The 11,277-nt window shown below is 42.5% G+C and overlaps 2 protein-coding genes across 3 annotated transcripts in view; one reads left to right on the top strand and one right to left on the bottom strand.

The window, feature by feature from the left end:
- The first annotated feature begins 3,496 nt into the window (after positions 1 to 3,496).
- LOC123163943 (wall-associated receptor kinase 4) lies at positions 3,497 to 7,575 on the top strand. Its single transcript, XM_044581349.1, has 2 exons — positions 3,497 to 3,661; positions 5,538 to 7,575. The coding sequence occupies exons 1-2, from the start codon at positions 3,555 to 3,557 to the stop codon at positions 7,573 to 7,575; spliced, it is 2,145 nt and encodes a 714-aa protein (XP_044437284.1). The 5' UTR covers positions 3,497 to 3,554.
- LOC123163944 (uncharacterized) overlaps positions 6,740 to 11,277 on the bottom strand; it is a 6,036-nt gene continuing 1,498 nt past the window's right edge. Inside the window, exons 2-9 of one of the 2 annotated variants that reach the window (XR_006482105.1) lie at positions 11,151 to 11,201; positions 10,846 to 10,867; positions 10,613 to 10,727; positions 10,491 to 10,523; positions 9,945 to 10,074; positions 8,955 to 9,061; positions 8,804 to 8,875; positions 6,740 to 8,729 (exon numbers count right to left, since the gene is read on the bottom strand). Coding sequence is in view for 1 of the 2 variants with exons in the window: in XM_044581350.1 (XP_044437285.1) it covers positions 8,335 to 8,729; positions 8,804 to 8,875; positions 8,955 to 9,061; positions 9,949 to 10,074; positions 10,491 to 10,523; positions 10,613 to 10,727; positions 10,846 to 10,867; positions 11,151 to 11,201 (921 nt within the window). In the remaining variant the exon portion in view is untranslated. The remainder of the gene's footprint in view (positions 8,730 to 8,803; positions 8,876 to 8,954; positions 9,062 to 9,944; positions 10,075 to 10,490; positions 10,524 to 10,612; positions 10,728 to 10,845; positions 10,868 to 11,150; positions 11,202 to 11,277) is intronic. The other variant, XM_044581350.1, reaches the window with a different exon arrangement.

The raw sequence follows: 11,277 nt of genomic DNA, 5'->3' as shown, positions 1-11,277 counted from the left end.
CCGTTACCATAACTTCTGGAGGGGGAAGGAAGAAGGAGGGAGGAGGGAAGGAAGGGGGAGGCTGAATCCCTCCCCTTCCTTTCTCGCTTCCCCTCCAGGTTCGGCCTATATGGGGGGCGCAGCAGCCCATGCTGGCTGCTGTGTTTCCCCTCTTGTCCTATTAGGCCCATATAGTTGCCGGGGGGGTTGCCCGGAACCTCTTCCGGTGACCCGATATGTACCCGGTACCCTCAGAACACTTCCGGTGCCCGAATATCATCGTCCTATATAAGAATCTTTACCTCTCGACCATTTTGAGACTCCTCGTCATGTCCGTGATCTCATCCGGGACTCCGAACAACATTCGGTCACCAAATCACATAACTCATATAATATAAAATCATCATCGAACGTCAAGTGTGCGAACCCTACGGGTTCGAGAACTATGTAGACATGACCGAGACACCTCTCCGGCCAATAACCAACAGCGGAACCTGGATGCTCATATTGGTTCCTACATATTCTACGAAGATCTTTATCGGTCGTACTGTAATGACAACATACGTTATTCCCTTTGTCATTGGTATGTTACTTGCCCGAGATTCTATCGTCGGTATCTTCATACCTAGTTCAATCTCGTTACCGGCAAGTCTCTTTACTCGTTCCGTAATACATCATCCCGCAACTAACTCATTAGTCACATTGCTTGCAAGGCTTCTCGTGATGTGTGTTACCGAGAGGGCCCAGAGATACCTCTCCGATACTCCGAGTGACAAATCCTAATCTCAATCTATGCCAACCCAACAAACACCTTCGAAGATACCTGTAGAGCATCTTTATAATCACCCAGTTACGTTGTGACGTTTGATCATAAGGTATTCCTCCGGTATTCGGGAGTTGCATAATCTCATAGTCGAAGGAATATGTATTTGACATGAAGAAAGCAATAGCAATAAAACTGAACGATCAATATGCTATGCTAACGGATGGGTCTTGTCCCACACCATTCTCCTAATGATGTGATTCCGTTCACCAAATGACAACACATGTCTATGGTTAGGAAACTTAACCATCTTTGATTAACGAGCTAGTCTAGTAGAGGCTTACTAGGGACATGGTGTTTTGTCTATGTATCCACACATGTATCAAGTTTCCGGTTAATATAATTCTAGTAGGAATAATGAAAATTTATCATGATATAAGGAAATATAAAATAACAACTTTATTATTGCCTCTAGGGCATATTTCCTTCAGATGAACCCCTCCGTGATAGTGTTCCCCTCCAACAAGGTGCCGAAAAAAGGCTCTAGATTGGATCTCGTGGTTCTGGAACTTGCGGCGGCTGGAATTGCGTTTCGCCGACTCCCCTAGGGTTTCTGGAATATTCGGAAATTTATAGAGCTGAGAGGCGGTGGAAAGGACTCCCATGGGCCCCACCACCCACCTGGGCGCGCCAAGGGCCTCTGGCGTGCCCTGGTGGGTTGTGGGCCCCACGGGCCTCCCCTCTGATGCTTTCTTGGCTCCCAAGTTGTCTTCTAATTCAAAAAAATCTCCAAAAAGTTTCGTGGCATTTGGACTTCGTTTAGTACTGATATTCTATAAAGTAAAAAACAAGCAAAAAAACAGCAACTGACACTGGGCACTATGTTAATAGGTTAGTCCCACAAAATGATATAAAGTTGCTATAAAATGAATGTAAAACATCCAAGAATGATAATATAACAGCATGGAACAATCAAAAATCATAGATACATTGGAGACGTATCAGGGCTCTGGGTTGAAAACCTTTGTCCGTTATCTCGGACTTGACGGCGTGGCGTCTGGCGACATCACCTTCTTGAGGGTGTCGTCATGGAGCCTTGGTCTCTCTTAGTTGCAGATGGCCTGCAGCGTCGGGTTTGCCTTTCCCTGGCATGCCACGTCCTCGACTGTGGCGAAGTGGTGGTTCGGTGTTCTCCTATCTTATAGACGTGTCCCCATGGTCTCCATTCTCGGTCCTTGCTATCTGTTGGCAGGAGCGGCGCTCCACGGCCTGGAGCAAGGGGGCGACCTAAACGGTGAGGCGGTCTCTTCCGGAGACGGCTTGGTATGTTTGATACTATGGTGAGCAATGGTTTCTCGAGACGGCTTGGCTATGGCCTTGTCCAGTTGTAGTGGGTGTTGTGTTTTAGGGGTAGTGTCTACTGGTCTCTTGCTAGGTGTTGGGTTTGTGGTACTTCTGTCACCTGATCGGTGCCGTTTTATTTCTCTTTTGACCTGCTTGTACAAGGGTTTTCTCGCCACTTTGTATCGGTTTGACCGGTTGTGCATTTATTTATAAAGGGGGACGAAGGCCTGTTTCGAGAGAGGCCGCGGAGAAAGATGCTGCTTTTGTGTTCTTGCAAGGAGAGGGTGGTTAAGAAAACATGACAACTATGAGGAGAAATGAAGTAGGGGAGAGGATCTGTTTGTTATTCTATATACCAAAGAGAGTCATCCTCACTAACTTATTTATCTCAACATGCATGCAAATATGCCATCTTACCATATAATTATGAATGGGATAAGGCCCGCCTCAATATGCAATCATACATGAGAAACGACTCACCACAGCATTCAACCATGCATATATTTTTCATTCAACTAATCTACTTATATTCAATAAATTGTTACAACTATACATAATCAAATATGATAAGTCATATGTATTTTAAATTTTGGTTCTCATATTATCAACTAAAATTTCATTAACCAATTCTTGTAGCAGCACGCAGGGTATCCTCTAGTTTTTATTATTCCTTCGCAACTTACTGATATTCAACTAGCATGCATAGGTGGAGTCCTACTGGAACACACATGACAAATCTATTATATAATCAAATTAAGAGCAAAGTTTCACAATTGTATAATATATTCTCTCTGGAGAACTGAAAAAAAGAAGTCATATCCTATCTCATGTGTATTGTGTATGTATCCACCTTTTGTGTGTTTCTCCCTAATGTCAGCAGAAAGTTCCACCGAGCTCTCAAACAAGGACTTGGTCCCTTTTTTTAAGTACACAGTACAGACGTATGCACTCATATATATGCACGTACACTCACCCTTACGTACGCGCACCATATCCCTATGAGCACCTTCGAGAGACTGAGCCGGCATATCATCTTTAGATTGACGAAGTCAACACAGACGTTTCATAGTCAACGGAAACATCTCCTTTCACTGAACACGCGTCGTCGAAAATCCTGAAATAAATTCAAAATAAATGCGAATACAGGGATTTGAATTCTGATAGGCTGGAAATACCACTGTCCTTCTAACCATCCAACCAATATGCAGGACTTGGTCTTTGAGTGGTTGGGTCTCGGTAGTGTGACGTCGGAAGGCCAGTGCCAAGACGACTTGGCGGGGTTTGGGAGTGTGACAGAGGAAGGCACGAGAAGACGCGTCAATTTTATTTTATTTTGACCAGAAGCGCTTGCGCCAATTTGTGGGACAGTGCTTGATTTGTTGCTACGTGCATAGAGAAAAAGGAGCATATCGAATTGTGGTTGCGCCAGTTCGTGGTTGGAAACTTGGAAGTGCTATGGCCCCTTTGGATGGACACTAGTACCAGAAGTGGTCCATTACATCGTCATCGCCTCCCTCGCAACCCAGGCCATCGATCGTTCTACAGAACTGTTACGCCGCCCAGCTGCATGCCGTGGTATGTATTCTGTAGCTTAACTTCTTCCTTTTCTTTCTCTTGGTTGATTTCTTGACATGGAGTGCCTCAACTCGTACCGAGTTGGTTCCGCCTTAATTTTGGTGGGCTCCGCTTGACTTCATCCTTCGAAATAAATTGGTCAACAATCTCACTGTTAGGGCCTCTCCAATCCAATTTTAAGAAAAAAGTATCATGGCAATTTCGGAGGATCAAAACTGATTTCGAGAGTTCTTTTCTGTGAGTATTGGATTGGATCCCGTAGGTATTCCTTTCGAAAGGAGTAGTGATTCGGTGGGCAGCATCCATAGAAAAGTTTCCATTGACCTTTAGTTTGCAGGGAAAAAGCTTCCATTGACCTTAATTATATGGAAAAAAATTGTTTCTCTGACAATTGTAACACACGTCAGTCTTCTTTACAGAAAGGAGCTGTTTTACGGTGATTCTTCTGTGATGCAAGCAAACAATCTCTACTTCATATTTGAGGGCCTTTTTGGTTCAGAAAGTATTTCCATACAAAGTTTGGAGGGTTCTATTCCTCAGATAATTTTCTCACATATGATGCTTGTTCGTGTTTGTAGGATTGAAAATCATATGGTTTTCTCCTGCGATCTACTCCCTCCGTTCAAAAATACTTGTCATGGTTTTAGTTCAAAATTGAGCTAAAACCACGATAAGTATTTTGGAACGGAGGGGGTACTTTATGTGCAGTTTCAGAGGTGACTCTCATTTAATCAAACCTCATGGAAAATTCTTTGCTTCAACGATAACTATGGCATAGATATGATCCTTCAAAAGAAATCATATGTTTTTCATGCGGCGCAACCAAACAATTTCTATTACACATTTCCGTGGTTGTAGTCAAACGATGGCAATTCCTCCGATTTTCCTATTTCCGGTGTTTTTGTGTGTTTTCCTTTGAAAGTCCTTTTTGGTTTGCTGGATTTTGAAAGCATAAGAAACGAAAACAAACACATTAATATGGCAGAAATGTGCAAAAAGAAGACTACAAATGCAAATGAATTTTGTAAACTTGGGAGTTTGATCTACATGGAAAGAAAAAACATAGAATTCTAATAAACAAGTCAAACTACTTGATAGAAGTCATCAGTAGGATGTTGTTATGCCACTAAAGAATTCGGTCTTGTTCTTCGTGTGTAAGAATTCTAAAAGGAGGTTCGAATGGATTTAACATTTTCGCGTTTTCCTTTGAAACCGATATCAAAGAAAATGGTCCTCCTCTTTTTTATCCATTCATTTGAACATAATAAATAAATTTCCTACTCGAATATTTCTCCGCCACTTTTTCCCACGTACCAAAGAGACCCTTAGATGCCACGACATCCAATTCCTATATTTTTCCCATTCATGTATTCTTGGAATGTCGCAAATATAATCAAGATGCTCCCGGTGGGTGCACTAACACTTCGCCAAATACAATTAGTTAGAGTTTGACTACCTAGAAAATAAATTAATCTCCAACACTTTTGCATGTAGCCTGCAGGTTAGTGCAGATCACATAAGTTGAACTATGAATCTGTTATTGTTGCAGAAACATCTGTACTGGAAACTACTAATTGGGTACTTGGAGAAAAAAAAACTTTGCTAATTGGTCACTCCCAGCATTCTCTATACAATCAGCGAAAGAAAAAAATATTACTTCATGCATAAAGCACAAGTTTGAAAAAGTAAACTACAACTCTGCAAAACAAAACGCATAATTAGGTCATCAGGTTCACATTGAAAAAACAGGTCGGTGGCTAGTATCAAACAAACCAGTAATCACCAGGTTTAATGTTTGTCTTTTGAATTCAAAATATATAATAATTTGTTCCCATAACTATTTAATTAGTACAGCGAATTTACTTGTTTGGAACAGGTGGCAGGTCAGAAAACTTTACTTGGAGATCAGCTACATAACCCTTGTTCACATAATGGAGCGCTTTGAGGACATGATTAGAGAATTCATCAAAAGCAACGAAAGGGCAAAGCGGAGACCAGTGAACAATCATGGTATAAATAACTTCACAGAAGATGAGATTAAAATGATTACGAAGAACTACAAAAATCCCATAGGCAAAGGTGCCTTTGGAGAAGTTTACCGAGGCGTTCTTGATGATGGTAGTACAGTTGCAGTCAAGAAATATATCTGCCAGAATTTGAAAGACGGGTTTGCTAAGGAGATAACTGTTCATTGCCGAATTGACCACAAGAATGTTGTTAGGCTCTTGGGCTACTGTTTAGAAGAAAATGCTTTAATGATTGTCACCGAGTATATCCCTGGAGGAAACCTCAAAGATCTTCTCCATGGCAGTGATGATCACATTTCTTTGGATGCAAGGTTGGGTATTGCTATAGAATGTGCTGAGGCATTAACATGCATGCATTCATTGCATCAACCAATCATTCATGGTGATATCAAGCCTGACAACATACTTCTAGATGAGAACTTGGGCGCAAAATTATCCGACTTTGGAATATCAAGGTTGCTTTGCATGGACGAAACTGCTTACACCATGCACGTTGCAGGAAGCAGAGGTTACATGGATCCAGAGCTCTTTGAAACTGGACGGGTCGATCCTAGAAATGATGTTTACAGTTTCGGGGTTGTTATGGTAGAGCTTGTTACCAGGGCAAAGGTAAATGAGAATGGGATGAGTACCGGAGTCACGAGAAACTTCACTCAAGCTATTGAAAAGGGGAAAACAGCAAGAGCGATGTTTGATACTAAAATAGCAAACGTGAGCAACATGAAAGTTCTGGACAATATAGGAAAGCTTGCAGCTGAATGTCTCAGAAGGGATATAAAAAAACGCCCTGAAATGAAAGATGTTACAGAACGTCTACGGGCTCTTAGAAAAGCTTACTGCCAGCAAGATCAAGAAAAAACAGGTCGGTGGTCAATGAAAAATGTGAACCGAAAAGGACAAAGCATTTCCGCCAGTTCTAACTCTACTATGTACTACAAGCTGAACAATTTGGGCATGTTTAGTACTTGGAATGCACCCCGGAATTTCATGAGGAACGCAGGTCCAATAGTAGAGCAAATGCAAAACCTGAGGGTTTTCACAAGAGAAGAAATAAGAAAAATCACCAATGGTTATTCATCAGATGTAATTGCCAAGTGTTCATCTTGTGAGGTCTACAAAGGGACTCTTGAGGACAACACATTGGTGGCAGTGAATATAGAGACCGCAGTGGATGAAGCCCATAGTGAATCCTTTACAAATAGCATGCTCATCTATTCCATCATTCTCCACAATAACATTATCAAACTGTTGGGTTGTTACTTGGAGGCGGATGTCCCAATATTGGTGTATGAGTTTGCTGCAAACGGGAATCTCCAGGACATCCTTCGTGGCAACTACAGCTTCCCGCTTGGTATACGTCTAGATATCGCAGTTGGATGCGCGGAAGCGTTAGCATATCTGCATTCACGATCCTTTGCATTTGTGGGTGCTAACGTCACATCCGCCAACATACTGCTAGATGACAGTTTGGTACCGAAGGTCTCCGGGCCTCTCTTCATATGTCACAGCATCAGTAGCACATCAGGTGATGTTTACAGTTTTGGAATTCTCCTTTTGGAACTTATAACCAGGAAACAAGGAGGGTATCGCAACAACAGCCCGCAGGAACTGAGGAAAGCTTACATGAAAAAAGGGCACACCATGTTTGACAAGGAGATAGCCGCGAAGGCGGACATTTTAATACTTGAAAGGATCCAGATGGTTGCAATGGACTGTTTGAAACTGGATGCATTGGCGCGACCAAAAATGGCAGAGGTGGCAGAGCGGCTTCAGAGGCTTAAAAATGTCGAAAGCACGGGAAGCGAACTGCGGGAGCTCTCCATGCTGAGGAGGTTGGTAGCTTCCAGTATCAGCAAAGCTAGAGAAAACACTACCCCGGCCACCTGAGCAGAAACATGGAATTTGTGATCATTCATTTTTGCAATTTACTACTCCACGCACGCCATAGTGTGTATTGTACTGCCAATTTGGCATTGCTGTTTCTGTCAGATCGGCATTGAGAGCTTCCCTTCCAGCGATAATCCCCCGGCAAGTAGCCGATGCTGGCTTGGGAGCTCTGGCTTGCATAAAATCAACCTCTGGAAAAATAGCACCCATTCAGTACTCTTGCAGACAAGGAATTTGGGTTTGTCAAGAAACGCCAACCATGTTTTCCAAGCAAAGCAAGGTTAATCAGATGCAAGTCTCCCAATCCCATGCCACCTTTGCATTTCGGAGTTGCCAGGTAGTTGCTAGGTTGCTCCAGGACACCCAGTGCACTGATTTCTTGTCAAGTGAGCTAATCCAAAAATATTTCACCATGGGATAAGTTAAAACTCTTACAAACATTTTTTGTTAACAGGAACATACTCGAATTGCCTGAATGACCGATTTCAGAAGAATTTACTGGCCAGCACACGCTAGCAGTTTTTCAGAACATCCCTGGATCATTCCTCTAGCTCTCTCACGGATGTGGTCGAACGTGCCCCTAGTAATACGACCCACTGCGGTAGGAATGCCCAAGTATCTCTCGTTGAAGGCCTCTTCAACCAGGAATGCTGACTTCCCCAATCCCAGTGTCATGCACTCCCGTTCATACACAGCAACTCACACTCTTTTAACAGCTCCAGCAGCATCGCCACAGCATTATTCATACCAGCCTAGACGTCACATATGCTCACGAGGACGCTTGTACAGGACAGTCTCCTCCTCGAGCTCAGCCTGGGCCCCGCTCACAAGAACCCAGACCTCAGAGATCTTCTCGACGGTGCCGTCGAAGAGGTCGACAGTGGTGAACGCCCGTGACATGGGCCCCACAGATGCCGATTCTTGGAGCTCGTCTCTTTCGCTGGTGGAGATCGTGGAGGGGCTCATTGCTTCTGCAGGCTTCACCCTAGGCACGACCGCTCCGTTCAGATATATGGTCTGGTTGTTGGCTCCGAAGGCGATCATCTTCCTAAGGCCTCCCCCGTAGGCTAAGCTCTTGTGCATGTGCCCAAACACGACCAGCGGGATCGAAACCCCGGTTTCCCTTTGCAGGTCGGATATCGCCTGTTCCAGATCTGCAGAAGTTGCCATATGAAGCAACTGTTTCAGAAAAGCTAACTAGAGGGGAGTATCATCATGAATACCAGACCTGGATCGCCATGATCGCCACCGCCAGCTACCCAATCCCGCCCGCAGATATCATCGATTCTTGAACCTAGACCTGCGTAGGCATGATAGAAAGGTAAGCTTGCTAGGACATGAGATGTCTATACAACTAGATTATTCAAATGTTCAGAGACCTGTTGGTCCATTATGTGCAAGTAGTATGACAGAATGCTCCTCTGGTGCAGCCGTAGCAGCATCGTATATCTTCCTCACACTTCCTGACATATCATCGACACCATACCTACATGAATGGTCGCAGCCAACCAACGAGCGATGAATTATAAGTTACAGTTATGACTTATGAACAGCAACAGAAGTTCTTCACAGAAGGGAGAGGACAAAAGCAAGAATGGCCTGTGATGCACTTCCCTTGTAAGGCAAACTAAGTTGTAGGAATGGCCAAATGGCAGTCAACTACCACATCTCGTAGGTGTATCAGAGTGTCAACACAATGGGCAAACAGAAAAGAGGTGAAAATAGTTCCAGTGAAACTTTTGGAGGCTGGGCTGTATTAATCCTAGCGCTCAGTGAATGCAGAGTTGCAGACTAATAAGCTAGTTCCATAACCAAAACCAGTTAAGGAACCAATTACTCTACATATCTGGTCTGGTATCCTCATCTTCTTAAGATTATTTCAGATTATGACATACAGCATATTATCCTTAGGCCTTAGATCCTTATAGGCACCAACATGCCACGCACTGATATTTTTACTGCCTAGCACAAGTAGTCAAGCACAGGATAACAAACTAGCCTTGTGATACAATTAGGAATCCCCCTAATCAAGAACAGACTATGAAACCTTTAAGCTTGGACATTGGGATTTATTTTCCCGAACCATGCAGGAGGGTGACAGCCGGATGTTTATCTATTGGCAATACAGCAATATCTTATGGATATATAATTCATTAATATTTGACATGAGAAGGAAATAAATATGATATCTGCCACTCTGGTCATTGTATTACCAAACCATTACTAAACAAATTCACATGACAGCTTTAAAAACATAATTCAGAAATAGCAGAAGTGAAGGACAAGATTATAGAAATAAATTCATGACAAAGATATACCTAACAGAAAGTTGAGGAACCTAGGTATCTATCGGTTAGTACATCTCTTACCAACCGTTGTGACAGAAGCTTTGGTCTAAATAACCTGTCACCCCCACAAGAAAATGGTCGCCCACCAACAACACTCAACTTTATTGTTGGAAAATCCAAACATTGATATCCAGCATGCTGCTCACCAAGGCTGATATTCACAAGAAAAAAAGGTATCATTGGTCGCATTCCTGCACAAAGGGTATCATAGTCTGCTGAATACTGCTAATAATCCAGACTCATCCTGCACTTCTAGCACTGTGAACTACTAAAGCCAAATTAGCCTGAGAATTAGTTAATCTTTTTTTCTTCAGCGGTCCCTAATCACAGTTTACTCGATTCAGTCACTCTTAAATTTAAGTATTATTCCAACTTAGTTCTTTGCTTTTAAATAAAAAGAGAAACACCTAACAAAATGTCCTAGCAGTAAAGTTAGAAACCTTATGGTGGTTACAGTGTCATGGCACAACTGAAGAGGAATTGTGCAAGCCTGCAAGAGTAATTAATTGACAGTTCCTCCAACAAAATCTCCACAAATGCAGCTCGTAGCATATTAATGGATCTTACCTTTCAAGCTGAAGCCGGACACGATCTACCTTCCTGAGTACCAATCAAGCACACAAGGATTTCAGAATAGCTAAGTGCAGTTATTACAGTTTCAACTTACTAAATGAAAATATGACTCATACTTCTCTGAAAATTGATGTGTACGCCAGCAATCATGATTACCAAGAATTGCCGCCTTCGGAAACTGAAGATCCGAAATGCTTTTGACAAGTTGGACATTCTCGTTGCCATAATCACCTGCCACAAATAGAGGAGAACAAACAGGAGATGACAAACAATAAGCACATTGCACGCACTTCACCAACGAAAATGAAATTAGCAAATCATGTAATGCAGAAATAGCAAGGAAGGATACCTGTAAAAAGCACCAGATCTGGCTGCATTTCAAATATAACAAGTTAGAGCTTCTGACAACAAAAAAGTCTGGATAGAGAATTATTTGTGGTATGAATTTTTCTTTCAAAGTGCAATGCCCATATTGTAAATGGAACACATGTAACATGATTAAGAATGGGTGGCAAGCATATGGAGGCCAGCACATCACAAACAGACAGGACATGCGTAGTACATTGTAGAACAAGGGAGAAGTTACAACAATGAAATATGAACATGATGAGATATCCAAGTACAACAGACTGGATCCATATAAATGTGCAATACCTGAAGAAAATGGAGTGCCTTTGTATCTTCATCAAGGATCCAATCATCATGCTGCAATGTCCAGTGCATAACATCCAATTAATACCCTGTTCTGGTTACGTGGATTTCAGGGGATACATGATAACAA

The sequence above is a fragment of the Triticum aestivum genome, chromosome 7D (genome assembly GCF_018294505.1).
Source record: "Triticum aestivum cultivar Chinese Spring chromosome 7D, IWGSC CS RefSeq v2.1, whole genome shotgun sequence".
Taxonomy (NCBI): Eukaryota; Viridiplantae; Streptophyta; class Magnoliopsida; order Poales; family Poaceae; genus Triticum; species Triticum aestivum.
The sequence above is the reverse complement of the archived record's forward strand: the minus strand, read 5'-3'. Positions and strand labels throughout refer to the sequence as shown.

Excerpts from the sequence above, each read along its gene's own strand:
- LOC123163943 (XM_044581349.1), top strand. The coding sequence starts at position 3,555 with ATGGACACTAGTACCAGAAGTGGTCCATTACATCGTCATCGCCTCCCT. Across the intron at positions 3,662-5,537 it reads CCGCCCAGCTGCATGCCGTG|GTGGCAGGTCAGAAAACTTT; the intron begins GTATGTATTCTG and ends TGTTTGGAACAG.